At 38.9% G+C, this 15,921-nt stretch overlaps 1 protein-coding gene across 2 annotated transcripts in view; it reads left to right on the top strand.

Annotated features, from left to right (window-relative positions):
* Positions 1–15,921, top strand: part of maco1b (macoilin 1b) — a 94,419-nt gene that overhangs the window by 62,941 nt on the left and 15,557 nt on the right. For both annotated transcript variants that reach the window (XM_072247054.1, XM_072247053.1), the window contains one exon: positions 2,952–3,456. In XM_072247054.1, the coding sequence (XP_072103155.1) occupies positions 2,952–3,456 (505 nt within the window). The remainder of the gene's footprint in view (positions 1–2,951; positions 3,457–15,921) is intronic.

Here is a 15,921-nt window from a genome sequence, read left to right as displayed (position 1 = left end):
TGGCCTGATCTTTACAGGATGCCCACTGCTAGGGAGAGTAGCAACAGTACTGAATTTCCTCCATTTGCAGACAATTTCTCTTACTGTGGACAGATGAACACTCAGGTCTTTAGAAATGGTTTTGTCGCCTTTTCCAGGTTCATGTATCTCTACAGTTCTTCTTCTAAGGTCCTCTGAAAGTTGTTTGGATTGAGGCATGGTGCACTTAAACAGATCTTCTTGAAGAGCAGGCTCTGTCAGTAACCTGATTCTGTGTCTTTTTTATAGGACAAGGTACCTCTACAACCCACACCTCCAATCTTATTTCATTATTTATGATTATGAGGACACTCAGTCTCCTTTTATTGTCATTTAGTAATGCATGCATTAAGAAATGATACAATTTTTTTCCAGAATGATATCACGAAAACACATGACAAACCGATTTATAAACTAACAAAATCCACATAATTATAACATATAGTTACAACAGTGCAAAGCAATACCATAATTTGATAAGAACAGACCATGGCACAGTAAAAGGAGTCGGGCATTCTAGTCAGCTTTTGTAGAAGGCATTACCCTAGAAGTTCACATGCTTTTTCCAACAAATACATGTAATGGATCATTTTTGCAATAAATAAGTGAACAAGTATAATGTTTTTTTTGTTATTTATTTAATTGGGTTCTCTTTATCTAGTTTTAGGACGTGTGAAGATCTGATCATGTTTTAGGTCATATCTATGCAGAAATAGAGATAATTCTACAGGGTTTATATTATATTCAGATTTTGCTATTGGCGTGACTGTAGGCTAGTTACCAGGTATATTTTCAATTATTTTACCAGAATTTCTTCTTTTTGGTTTTGCCACTTGCAAAACTTCAACATTTTTTTCCATTTCTCTGGTACACGTGGCCCAATTATTGGTGCACTTGTGACTGGCCTTGTAATTAAAGCACACTGTTTAATATAGTCATACTCATTCACAGAACCTCATCTTACATCCAGTGTTCAAGACTCCTCTTGAGATTTCCAAGTGTATCTTACCAGCTAAGTGAACCCTACGGAGCAAGTTTCAGCTATATTTGATAGAATAGGAGTGTCTCTGCGTGCGCTCAGTGTTGCCTCTGGAGCACGTGATGTCAGGCATAGACGTGGGAATCACCTGTTGATTATCAGTGAAAAATTAGCACAAAAAACTGTTTCATATTGAACACTGCTTGGGTTGAGTGTAGCAATGGCATAAAGTATATTCTGTGAGGAAGTATGCCAAGTGACTTAGTAGTTTGTCTTGAAGGCTGTAACTGTTGAGCAGAGTCCCGATCTGCCACAGGTGGTAGGAGAACCAAGGGCGATTAATCAACCCACACAATTGCATCTGCCCATCATATTGCTAGAAGTGATCCTCTCATGTCCTTGTGGAGATAATGTCTTGCCTGCACACTCAGGGCACTCTCAGTTATGTTGTATGACACTGTCTCTGTGCTATTTGAGATGATTTCAGGACAGATCTCGCAGCTTAAAACTGGACAACCATGAAGGGCTTTGAGTCATCAGAATTGTATTGGACCACTGGTTGTAACCTTGTAATATGGCATATTTGTCAATCTGTGATTAATATCTTGCCGGAGGCCCCATTCTGGTTCAGTGAAAGCATACTAGCTGTGGCATCAGACATACACACAAAAAAAGGGTTGGCGATGATAAAATAACTAAAATAACCAGGCCCAGAACACACACACACTTACAACTCAACCATTTTTATTTGTGTGCCGTGACTGCTGTCTCCCACACAATATAAAGCTGCTGATTTTCTCCATCTCGGATTCCTCCAATGAGGGTTGGTTCAGGGACCTGTGGTTTCCTCCTCCTGACGTCAAAAATGATCTCCTTGGTCTTGCTGACATTGTGAAAGAGAGTAGTTGTTGTGGCACCACTCAGCCAGATTTTCAATCTCCCTCATTAATGCTGATTAGTCATCACCTTTGATTCAGCTAATGACAGTAATGTTGGTTTGCATTGAAGCTGTGCTTAGCCGCAGTCATAAGTGTAAAGCGAGTAGAGCATGGTACTCATTTTGGGTTCGACCAGAAGCACTTGTAAGCTTGATCCATTCCACTATGGACAAAGGATCTCCATTCAAGAGGTAACTGTGCCCTAACATAAAAGAAGATTTTGATCAAACAAGGAATAAAACTACTGGGAATCATTGTTGATGGGAGAGGGAAAGGAAGGGAAAATGGGGAATGTGGGGGTGGTTCATCTCCAGCTTACATCATGCAAAGGCCAAGTGAAGGCTGGAAGTCGATCATCCCTGCACTTATGACGATGCCTTAGACCATAATGTTTTTATTTGATTCCTTATTAACCTTTCCGTCGTCTCAAGATCAAACATGAGGGATTTTTTTGATTATTTGGGTATTGTCAATGGAACATCGCATTGTGTAATAAAGTTGCAAAGCCTATACAGTGCCCAGACTTGGCACACTTAACACATTTATAAATGGATGGTAGAGAATTCTATTATTTGTATACTGTGGAATATTATTGGTGCTTCTGTTTAAACTACGAGCACAGATTGTATGAACTTGTATGTAGAAGACTGAGAAATGATCTAATTTTAGTTTTTTTAAATGTTCAAATGGTGTTCATGAATTGTTTATAGGGAAGCTACCTTTTGAGGGAATTGAGAATGTGAAGAATATAAAGTTGGAATTGGGCTTCATTCAAATGTCTAAATATTCTTTATTAAATATGCAGTAGTTTGTAATTTTTTTTAACGTAAGTGGAATGGCAATAAAATCTTTCATTAATCGTAATAGCTGTTGTGCTTCTCCCTGTGGGTTCCTTTATGAACTATTTTAAATATTTCAGTTTTCTAAGTTGGGATTGAAAGGGCATAATATTTCACTTATGGGTCTCGCGCAAGCTTTCTTTTCTTTGGTGTACTCATTTTGTTCTCTCCTCTCAGCTGCTGCAGCCAAAGGAATCACAGATATGGATTCTGCGCAACTCCCTCAACACAATGGAGGAATTCCAGCAGGTAGAAAATTAACAACAGCTTTACCAGAACTAGAATACAAAGAAAAAGGGAAAGATAAGGACAAAGAAGCCAAAAAACCCAACCTTGGGATTAACAATAATATTTTGCAACCTGTAGACTCAAAAATACAAGAAATTGAGTACATGGAAAACCATATCAATAAAAGATTGAATAATGAGCTTGTAGGAAGCACAGAGAATCTCTTGAAAGAGGACTCATTTACGGCTTCTTCAAAAAATTACAAGAACGCTACTGGGGGAGTGAATTCTTCACCCAGAGGTCACTGCACGTCCAATGGCAGCATTCCTTCCTCCTCTTCTGCTAAGAATGAAAAGAAGCAAAAATGCACTAGCAAGAGCATGAGTACACATAAGGAAATAATGGAAAACTGTATACCTAATAATCAGCTCAGCAAGCCAGACACATTATTAAGGTAATAACTTTATTTTAGTATTTGAAGCTTACTTGTGTTCCCTTTGGCAATATTGCTTGTTTAGGGAATAGTTGGTATCATGGTTTTTCAGATGTGCTATTTTGCAACAATATTCTGACAAGAAAATCAAAATGAGGCAAGTGTGTGCAAAATTTTTGGTATCAGCCACAAAGTGATTTTCTTTTCCAGACTATCTTGACTAAAGTGGTTATTACTAGCCAATATTTAACATGTACTGTTTTATGACTTGGTATAATTGCAGCTAACCAGAACTAAGTTTGTAATTTGGATATTTTATGAGAAATCTTCCCTATCAAGTCAAGTTTATTGTCGTTTAACTATATACATGTATGCTATGAACAAGATGCTGTTTCTCTGAACCGGGGTGTAAAGCACAGTAATACGCATAACACAAAATAATTTGCGAAAGTAAGGATAAAATCTTCAGATGAATCACGCATAAATAACAGACTTAAGTGCATAAGTTAAATATTGTAAGGTACAGAACAGAATAATCAGTATATCATAATTAACGGATTGATTTGAAAGAGCCTTGATCAGAGAAGCCAGTAAATAAACTGTTTAAGGCTATCTGTATTTCTTTCATGTCTGTCTTCCTGTTTTAAAAGAAAGAAAGTTTGAAGCTAATTCCTGATCTTTTTTTTGTTAGGAAATCGTTGTTCTCAATCAGTGCATGATTTTAAAAACCATGTTTCTTGTTGTAAAATTATAGTGTAAAATTATCAGCCATTTGTTTTGTTCCCCCGTTAAAGTAGACTAATTCATAGCTGTACCTTTGAATGTGAAATGTCCATGTTGTCTAGTATATTTACAAAAAAATCAAAGTGGATGCTGCTGAGTGACAGTTCCAAAGTCTCTTTGTTCCAAGGGTACAGGAACCTGCTGAGAGCAACCTCCATATTTTAAATATTAATCTCTTCTTTGAATTCAGAATTTATCTGTTAAGGAGAAATTTTCTGCTTTAGAAGACACTTAGCTTGCCAAAGATTTTGAAGAAATAGGTTTGTCAGGTTCGAGAGCAATTGGCTCTGGTTTATTTTTCTGTTGAACTGATGTCAGTGCTGCAGATGGTCTTGAAATAAATGATTCTGTTTTTTGTTCATTTCGGAGCAATGTAATAAGTATAAATGTTAACACACTGAAACATACATTTTTATTTTGTTTTACTTTTTTTTAAAAGGTCTGTTTTCATACTGCCTTTGTGAACATTGATACTGGAAATATCCTCATACCACTTTGGAGTGGATGTTACAGTGCTTGTATACTATTACATTTTTGCAACTGAGATGAGAGGGTCAACTGCCAGCCATTTAAATCTTTAAATCTTGGACCATTTCTTTTTAATCTCAGTAACTTCAAAACTTTTTAGCTCCTTTTATGCATTCTTGGATCATGTAACCTTAAAATCTTTAAAGGCTGCACTCTATGCTGTTAAGTGGCAAAATGAAGTGAGGTTATGTACAAAAGGATGCAAGAGACAGTGGGCATGCTTAGGGATTTAAAGAGTCTAAAATCCTTACCATTTCAGAGGAAGGTAAGTTCTCAGTGGAGAAGAAATAGACAGTTCATGACTTGGGATTTATACATGCTTCTCTTGAGGTGGACCCTAGTACTGTGATGAACAAAATTTTGTTGTGGAAGAGCTGCATGATGATGCTCTACATTGTTGGAAAACTGATTGACTTGAAAGATTTTTTGTTAATTCAATTACTTCCTATAAAGTTGCATTAAGAATGCTAAGTATTGTAAACCTCTTACAACAAGGTCAATTCATTTACTTTCTTTCAAGAGGCCCACATTGCTAAACCACTGAATGTGGAGCATCATTATGTCTCTTCTGCGCCACTATAAACTACTTATTGCTGCTTAATCAGATGTGTTATCTTGTAAGCAAGAAATTTGAAGGTTTCCTCTTGCTGATTATTTGCTGTAAAGGATATGCAAAATCCACACAGCACATGGAGTGAGGATCTTACTTGGGTTTCTTTCCCTGTGAAAGCTCCACGACTGCAAACTACACCAAAGGATTCAAAGTATATTTTTTATCAAAGAGTGTATGAATCATACAACTTGTGATTCATCTGCTTGCAGGCAGCCATAAAGCAAGAAACTCAAAAGACCCAATTTAAAAAAAAGACCAACACACAATGTGTAAAGGGGGGGGGGGGGACAAAAAGACACGATTCATGCAAACAATAAAAGCAAGCAACAGCATTCTGAACCAAATTGAGCCCATAGACCCGGGTCCTGGTGCAGCCAGAGTAGGCCCATAGCCTCAGTCTCAATTCATCACACAGCAGGCCACATTGTCACCCTAATGGATGAAATTGCATTCTTTGGTTTAAGAACTTGAATGGATGTTATATTCACAGAGCTGCTTAATAGGATGTTCTCCGTATTGGTTGATCACCAATGGGTCAGTGGCTCCTGTCCAATGTTAACTGGTTTTGCAATTCTTGTCAGTAATTTTAAAAAACCCAAACAGCATCCTTCACAATATTGAAAACATTCTAACTTTTGATTTTGATTACATGTAGGAAAATGATAGCAGTATGTTTAACATAAAGCATGTGTGGTGAACTGATAACAATAGTTTGCATATAGAACATAGAATAGTACAGCACAGTACAGGCCCTTTGGCCCACAATGTTGTGCTGACCCTCAAACCCTGCCTCCCATATAACCCCCCCCACCTTAAATTCCTCCATATACCTGCCTAGTAGTCTCTTAAACTTCACTAGTGTATCTGCCTCCACCACTGACTCAGGCAGTGCATTCCACGCACCAACCACTCTCTGAGTAAAATATCTTCCTCTAGTATCCCCCTTGAACTTCCCACCCCTTACCTTAAAGCCATGTCCTCTTGTATTGAGCAGTGGTGCCCTGGGGAAGAGGTGCTGGCTATCAACTCTATCTATTCATCTTAATATCTCGTACACCTCTATCGTGCCTCCTCTCATCCTCCTCCTCTCCAAAGAGTAAAGCCCTAGCTTCCTTAATCTCTGATCATAATTCATACTCTAAACCAGGCAGCGTCCTGGTAAATCTCCTCTGTAACCTTTCCAATGCTTCCACATCCTTCCTACAGTGAGGCAACCAGAACTGGACACAGTATTCCAAGTGTGGCCTAACCCGAGTTTTATAGAGCTGCATCATTACTTCGCGACTCTTAAACTCTATCCCTCAACTTATGAAAGCTAACACCCCATAAACTTTCTTAACTACCCAATCTACCTGTGAGGCAACTTTCAGGGATCTGTGGACATGTACCCCCAGATCCCTCTGCTCCTCCACACTACCAAGTATCCTACCATTTACTTTGTACTCTGCCTTGGAGTTTGTCCTTCCAAAGTGTACCACCTCACACTTGTCCGGGTTGAACTCCGTCTGCCACTTCTCAGCCCACTTCTGCATCCTATCAATGTCTCTCTGCAATCTTTGACAATCCTCTACACTATCTACAACACCACCAACCTTTGTGTCGTCTGCAAACTTGCCAACCCACCCTTCTACCCCAACATCCAGGTCGTTAATAAAAATCACGAAAAGTAGAGGTCCCAGAACAGATCCTTGTGGGACACCACTAGTCACAACCATCCAATTCGAATGTACTCCCTCCACCACCACTCTCTGCCTTCTGCAGACAAGCCAATTCTGAATCCACCTGGCCAAACTTCCCTGGATCCCATGCTTTCTGACTTTCTGAATAAGCCTACCGTGTGAAACTGATATTTATAAAATGCCTCAGGTAATTAACATTATGAAGGTAAAACAATACAGCCAATGGAAAATGAGGTGAAAGGTGGTTAAAAGGCTTATTATAAGAAGGGACCCAAAGAAGAACGAAACTGGAGAGGCTTAATTATTTAAAGACAGAATTGGGGAGGTTTCAGAAAAGATGGTAAGAATTTGAACAGAAGGCTGTAACCTTAAATTTCAACTGGAATTGAATGAAAACATTTAGAAGAACTAAAAGGGTAGTTATTGATCAGGAAAACATTTCAGTAATTGAGCCTGGGCATGAAGGCTTCAGCAGTTGGTAGGCTGAAGTGGAATAGCTTTCGGTCTTTGCTTTTTTTAAGAATAGAATAATTACTCTTTTTTTTAGAATTATTCTATATTAATGCATGTTTTTTGTATTGTGTTGGTTTATTATTGTCACCTGTACCAAGGTACAGTGAAAAGTTAGTCTTACTATTTATACAGATCAGATTGTAACAGTTATTTTAAAGCAGTCCAAAGCCACTCAAAGTGACCAAGCATGGTGGGGGGGGGGGGTGGCTTTGTTGACGCTGTACGATACACTTTCCACAATAATGAAGTTCTAAAGTCGAAGAAAGTGCATTTGTTCCTTTATTGAGAAACTAGTAAAGATGAACTATCTTCTAATGATAAAACAATTGAAACTAAACTAGCAATATAGCGAAGTGGGTAGTCTTAGTGTATTCAAACGTACTTAAACCAGGCATGTTTAAACATACTTAAACAATAAATGAAGCGAAGCATAACTAAGCAAAGCAATCAACCAAAAAAAAATTATTTCCAGCTGCCTCTGACCTTAACCAGATTAAAACTGGACTATAGACAAAGTATGAATATGTAACTATACTCTCCTGCCACGCCCTCAACCCACATGACAAATTACCCATAATAAATGTGTAACACAAAATGCAATACAGACACAGAAAATATATACATGGCTCCTACACAGTGTATTGAGCTAGAAGCTAAGGTAAAACAATAATGCAGAATAGAGTGTAAAAACTACCAAAAAAAGAGTGCAAGATCATAACATAGTAGATTCTGAGGCCAAGATTCCATCTTATTGAACAAGAGGCCTGTTCGAGAGTTCAGTAATAGTGGCATCAATGCTGTACTTGACCTGATGGTACATGCTTTCAGATGATTGTACTTTCTGCCTGGAGGGATAGGGGAGAAGTGAGGTTGGTGGAGTCTGTGAATACGCTGCTTTACTGAGGCAGTGAGAAGTATAGAGATAGTCCATAGAGAGCAGGGTTGTTCCTGTGATATGCTGAGCTGTGTCCACAACTCTCTGCAGTTTCTTGCAGTCACATACTTCACATCCAGATGTAACGTTTACTATGGTGCATTGATAAACTTGTTTGGAGTCAATGGGAATGTGCTGAATTTCTTTAGTTGCTTGAAGGATTAAGTGTCGTTGGTGAGCTTTCTTGATCGTGACATCAACATGTTTAGACCAGGAAAGCTATTGGATATATTCACACCTAGGAACTTAACGCTCTCAACCTCATCACCGTTGATGTAGACAGGAGCATGTGCACTGCTCCCCTTTCTGAAGTCATGACCAACTTTTTTTTTGTTGAGGGAAGGATTGTTGTTGCTTAAGATCTCTCTCCTTCCTGTACTCTTTTGAGATACGGCCCACTGCAGTGATATCATCTAAGTTAGAACAGAATCTGACCACGCAGTCATGAGCATACAGGAAGTATAGTAGGGGGCTGAGGATGCAACCTTGTGGAGCACCAGTATGTAGAATAATCATGGCAGAGTTCTTGCTGCCTTTCCTTATTGTCTCTGGTCTCTTGGTCAGAAAGTTGCAGGTTGATGCATTAACTACCATGGCCCAGAGTTTGCTGATGAGTTTGTTTGAGATAATAGTGTTGAAGGCAGAACTGTAGTCAATAAACAATAGTCTGGTGTAGGTTTCCTGACTGCACAGATACTCCAGAGAGGAGTGTTGGGCCAAGGAGATGGTGTCCAGCATAAACCTGTTCTGGCAGTTGGCAAATTGTAGTGAGTCGAGGCTATCTGGAAAGCTAGAATTGATTCACACCGAGACCAGCCTCTTGAAGCGCTTGATAATGATAGATGTTAGAGCTACTGGGCACTAGTCATTAGTATCTTGGTTACTGGGATGATAGTGATCTTAAAACAGGATGGGGGCCACGGCCTGAGAAAAGGAGAGGTGAGAAATGTCTACAAGCACCCTGCTAGCTGATCTGCACAGGATCTAATGACACGGGTAGGACACCATCCAGCCCCATTGGTTTCTGTAGGTTCACCCTCCAGAAGACTGATCTTTTGTCCACGACAGTGACTGTAGATTCAGATGCACTGGAGACTGTCAGGTGTTGATCTGGCCACATACTGTTGAATTAGTAACATCAATGGCTGCTTTAAATCTGCATTCTGACCTTTATATGACTGCACGTGATGTGAAACTGCTTGTCCCGCTATATAATTGGTTATACAATTGGTTTTATTCCCAAAATATATTTTACATTCATATCTCATGGCCAGTATTTCCCCACTTGTTTTCTCTAGGTCTTTGATGTCAAGTTTAGCCTGTGTGATTGAGCCAATCTCGGTTGCCCACATTTACGTAAACCAGACTTTTTTCTTTTCTCTTTCGTTAGTCCTTGACGATAAGGACTATTGTTGCTTGCAGCTACGTTTTTTTAAAGAATGGTGGTGATAAGTTATAAGAAAATCACAGATAAATGCAAATAAACTATCCAATTTAGTTCTCTAACCAGCTTGTTCCCAACTTTGTGAGTTCCTGCACAATTCTGTGTTTATTGAAGTACAATGTAAATTTATTATAAAAGTACATACATGTCACTATATACAACCCTGAGATTCATTTTCTTATGAGTATACCCAATAAATCCATAGAATAATAATTGTAATAGAATCATAATCGTAACAGAATCAATGAAACGTCGCATCAACAGGGTGCTCAACCAGTGTGCAAAAGACAACAAACTGTGCAAATACCAAAAGAAAGAAAATAATAAGTAAATAAGCAATAAATATCGAGAAAATGAGATGAAGAGTCCTTGAAGGTGAGTCCATAGGTTGTGGAAACATCTCGATGAGGTGATTGAAGAGCCTTCGGTTCAAGCGCCTGATTGTTGATGGGTAATAACTGTTCATGAACCTGGTGGTGTAAGTCCTGAGCGAGAAGGGAGCATGTCCTGGGTGGTGGTGGTGGGGGGTCCCTGATGATGGATGCTGCTTTTCTGCGACCGCGTTTCATGTAGATGTGCTCAGTGGTGAGGGGGGCTTCACCTGTGATGGTCTGAGCCGTGTCCACTACCTTTTGTAGGATTTTCCGTACAAGGGCACTAGTGTTTCCGTACCAGGCTGTGATGTAGCTGGTATAGGTTTTGTTGAATCGGATTCAATTTTAGTCGCTTCTTGAAATGGGTTTCATAGGCTACAATAGTCTCTGTAGCAACATATTGATCTCTTAATGTATGCATTCCTTTTTGTGATTCTGTATGTCATCTGTGGTTCTGCTGGTAGCACTCTGTTTGAGATTCTGTGGTGATCCATAGCTATTCCAGAGATTGGAGTGCACAAATCAAGATGTACTGAGGAAGTGCTGGATTCTCTGATGGGTCCAAAGATTCCATCTTCCTATTTTAAGAAAGAATAGGGAATTATTCCTCATTCAGATTCCTAAATATTGTGTAAATTGGCAGATGTTTCTTGCTTGACAGAAGTTTCTAATTTTCAAAAGTGCTTATATAAATTTCTTGTATAAATTGGTAAATTGTATGAAGGGTATAGACAAGTGCCATATTTTTTTTGAAATATGAAATGAAAAATTCAACATCAGTTTGAAAATGAGTTTCTTATGATATGACTGATTTTTCTGAAGCAACATTTCTCCATTGTACTTTACTGTGTTCTGTGTCTGGAGTAGAGACCAAGCTTTCAAAAGTTCATAAATGTTGGAAAAGCCACGCTGATTGTTCCTTGAATGGTACTGTACCTTGTCTTATGGATAATTTCACCTGAATTTGCCGGCATGTTTAATACTGCCTGTACATTATGACAAGTGATGTGCAAGTATGAACCTAGCAACAGTTTGTTTAACCTTCTCTCCCCATCTCTTTGTCTTGCTTTCACTAGCAAGTACAAGAAGCTCATCCATCATTTTCCTCAGTGAAATACAGAGTCTATATAAAGAAAATTCACCACCCCCCGGAAGTTTTCATGCTTTATGGTTTTACGGCATTGACTCACAGTAGATTTAATTTGGCTTTTTTTGACGCTGATAAATAGAAAAATACTCTTTTGTGTCAAAGTGAAAACCGATCTCTACAAAGTGATCTAAATTAATTACATATATAAAGCACAAAACAATTAATTGCATAAGTATTCACCCCCCTTTAATATGATTGCGCCTTGTAAGGCATGAAAATGCCCGACGCAGGCCTCTTATGGTCTGAGTCAACGTTCCCTCCCTCCCCTTTAATATGACACAAAAAATTATCACTGCTGCAGCCAATTGGTTTTAGAAGTCACATATTTAGTTAAATGGAGATCGACTGGTGTGCAGTCAAGGTGTTTCAATTTTTTTGTAGTAAAAATACACCTGCATCTGGAAGGTCCAACTGCTGGTGAGTCAGTACCCTGGCAAAAACTACACCATGAGAACAAAAGAACATTCCGAGCATGTCCGCAAAAAGGTTATTGAAAAGCACAAGAAAACTTCCGAGTCACTGTATATCCTTTGGAGTACAGTTAAGTCAATCATCAGGAAATGGAAAGAATATGGCACAGCTGTAAATCTGCGATGAGCAGGCCGTCCTCAAAAACTGAGTGACTGTACAAGAAGGGGACTAGTGAGGGAGGCCACCAAGAGACCTATGACAACTCTGGAGGAGTTACAAGCTTCAGTGGCTGAGACAGGAGAGACTGCGTGTACAACTGTTGCCCAGGTGCTTCACCAGTCGCAACGTTATTATGGGAGGGTGGCAAAGAGAAAGCCACTGTTGGAAAAAAAACCTCACATGAAATCTTGGCTAGAGTTTGCCAGAAGGCATGTGTGAGACTCTGAAGTCAGCTGGAAGAAGGTTCTATGGTCTTATGAAACGAAAACTGAGCTTTTTGGCTATCAGACTAAACACTATGTTTGACGTGAGCCAAACATCGCACATCCTCAAAAATTCACCATCCTGACTATGAAGCATGGTGGTGGCTGCATTATGCTGTGGGGATGCTCCACTGCAGCAGGCCCTGGAAGGCTTGTGAAGGTAGAGGGTAAAATGAATGCAGCAAAATTCAGGGAAACCCTGGAGGAAAACCTGGTACAGTCTGCAAGAAAACTGTGACTTGGGAGAAGGTTTTTTCCCCGGCAAGACAATGACCCCAAGCATAAAGCCAAAGCTACACAGGAATGGATTAAAAACAAACCAAGTTAACGTCCTAGAGTGGCCAAGTCAGAGTCCAGTCCTCAATCGAATTGAGAATTTGTGACTGCATTTGAAAAGGGCTGTTCACTCATGATCCCCATGCAATCTGACAGGGCTTGATCCGTTTTGTAAGGAAGAATGGGGAAAAATTGCAATGTCCACATGTGCAAGCAGATAGAGACCTATCCACACAGACTCAAGGCTGTAATTGTTGCCAAAGGTGTGTCTACTAAATACTGACTTGAAGGCAGTGTGTAATTATGTAATCAATTATTTTGTATTTAATAATTCTAATAAATTTAGACCATTTTGTAGAAATTTGTTTTCACCTTGACATGAAAGAGTCTTCTGTCGATCAGTTCAAAAAGCCACTGTGATTCAATGTTGTAAAATAATAAAACATGAAAACTTTCAAGGGAGGTGAATACTTTTTATAAGCACTGTACATTTGGATCTAGATTTTTAAAACTTTTATATTAATAACATTTTAATGTTTAGCTTTCAAATCCTTCCATTGCTTTGGCTCTTTGCTACTGGTGTCCCAGCCCAGCTGCCTTCTAGAACTCCATGATCCTTCAACTGTGGCATTCCTTATTTCTTTTTCGATCTATCTTTGGTAGCTAATTCTCTCACTAAACTTCTCTGTGCCTTTGCTTTTTCCTCCTACAGGATATACTTCAAAACCTATCTTCTTGCACGTAATTTCTCAAAAACCTTCCTCTCCAGCATCCTGTGCATTTTTTCGTTACTGATCTTCATAAAAGCAAGTTGTTGCTAACAGTTTATTAAGATTCCGGTGTGAAAGACAAAATGCATTGGGCCAAATTGTATTTGAGAAATTTCTTAAGGGCATATTTTACAAGCACATGATTCTACCAGTAAGCAGAAAATATTTTCAGTAATTCTCATGGACTGTTAATACCAGAAACTTCCAACAAATAGTGTTTATTACTCTTTAATAAAAGCCTATTGAATACCTCAGTCTGCTGCACATGTACTCATTGTGGTAGGTACAATGTACAAAATGCTGCTATGCAATTTTTATGCTTCCGTTGACGAACTGCTGTACTTGCATGGATGCTGTTAGCCTCAAATTTTGACTCTGCACGTTCCAACCAGTTTGTTGGAATGACAAAAAAAAGAAAATGTCTTGTGTAAACATGAAGTCTATAGAAATCCAGAGCAACGCACTTAAAATGCTGGAAAAGCTCAGCAGGTCAAGCAGCAACTATTGAAATGAATAAATAGTCAATTTTTCAGGCCGAGACCCTTCAGGGCTTCATTGCATGCCATTTCCATAACTTATTGTTACAGAACTTCTTAGAAAGAATGTTACAAGCTGACTTTTGTTTATTTTTGAAGTGCTTTGATGGCTGTTGATATATTTGCAAGAATAATCTGTTTTCAATCTTGATATTGATGCCAAAGAACAATAACAGTAACTTTTTAATATAGAAGATTTTTTTTAAATCTTGCGTGAAGTTGATATAAAGTTTCAGTTCAGTCACAAAAATTAGGTGGAATTTATTATAGGTGAGTATGTCACCTGTGGGGTCTAGTGGCATTAAGCAGTAAGTACAAAATGTTGGAGGAACTCATCGGGTCAGGTAGCATCTATGGAGAAGAATAAACAGTCAGCATTTTGGGTCATGATCCAGCATCTGCACAATCTCTTGTGTTTACATTTAAAGCTGTGGATCTTGCCTTTTATGCTTTAAATAAGAACTTAGTTATGCGTATCAAAAAAAAATTGTGGTATGTTTTGGAAAAACATGGATTCTGGCACCCCAACTGTTAGTAATCTGGAGCTTTAAAGTTGCATTAATGTGGACCAAATGCACAAACACAAGGAAATGGGTTGGCAAAGTGAGTTGCCAAGCTACCATGTATGAATACAAGTGGTCCTGACAAGGTGAAAACTTGTCCATCCAGATTTCATATGATTTTCATGTGGATGTGAGCATTTCAGTGTCTGTGTCTGATTATTGCTTTTACCTTGGTGCCATCCTGCTGCTAAAGGAGGATTACCACTTTCTTAAAGGCAGTGTTTTGCTTGCACATTCCAATGAAGGTATTTTGAGTATCAAATAGCTGTACTTAGAATCTAGATAAATAGAATTATATTTATGTGAAGTTTGCTAATCCTTAACAATGATTCCTGTTTTAGTAGTTGCCATATACAATGCATTTAATGTTCTTGCGGAATTTAAAGGGACTAATTTTCAAAAACTGGCTCTGAAATTTTGCAAATAACATATTATTCACTGAGTGCCATAGTTTAATACACAGATCTGGGGAAAATATTAATAATTGGAATTCATTACAGAGCATGGCTGATAACTAGAGAAAAGGGAAATACCCACTTTGTCTTTCCTGACAACGTTCTGTTCAGTCTTGGTTTTCTGGGATGCAGTTGTCAAACTTATTGTGGTTGTAAATCACCATTATAAAATGCTGTAGTCCTTATGGTTGAGGGTACACCCACAGTACTATTTGGTAGGGAGTTCCACCATTTAGACTCAGAATTGGGGAAAAAAAAGAACAATAATTTATTTTCAAGTCAAAATAGTGTATGACTTGAAAAAGACATGGAGTATAACATTCTGCTTGTGGTCAGTGGTTTGTCAAGATAATCCTGCTGCAGTAGACCTGGCCTCTGACTTGCTTTTCGACCATAAGATATAGGAGCAGAATTAGGCTATTTGTCCCATCACGTCTACTCGATGGCCGATTCATTTTCCCTCTCAGCCCTAATCTTTTGCTTTCTCCCCTTATCCCTTCATGCCTTGATCGATCAAGAATCAATCATCCTCTGCCTTAAAATATACGTAGACTTGGCCTCCACAGCTGCCTGTGGCAAAGAATTCCACAGATTCATCATTCTCTGGCTAAAGAACTTTCTCCTCATCTCCATTCTGAAAGGACGCCCCTCTATTCTGAGGCTGTGTCCTCTGATCTTAGACTCTCCTACCATAGGAAACATCCTCTCCACATCCACTCCATCGAGCATTCTACCATTCATAGATTTCAGTGAGGTTGCTCCTCATTCTTCTGAGTTCTAATGAATACAGACCCAGAGCCATCAAACACTCTTCATATGACAAGCCATTTAATTGTGGAATCATTTTCATAAACCTCCTTTGAACCCTCTCTAGTTTCAGCACATCTCTTCTAAGATGAGGGGCCTTTGCCCTGAGGAATCCCTGTAGCTATGTACTGAGGCTGAGATGACTGACTTGCATTAGCCATAGTCATC

This window comes from Mobula birostris, chromosome 30, assembly GCF_030028105.1.
Source record: "Mobula birostris isolate sMobBir1 chromosome 30, sMobBir1.hap1, whole genome shotgun sequence".
In the NCBI taxonomy this organism is placed as follows: Eukaryota; Metazoa; Chordata; class Chondrichthyes; order Myliobatiformes; family Myliobatidae; genus Mobula; species Mobula birostris.
Note: the sequence above shows the minus strand (reverse complement) of the source record. Positions and strands in the feature narration are given on the sequence as shown.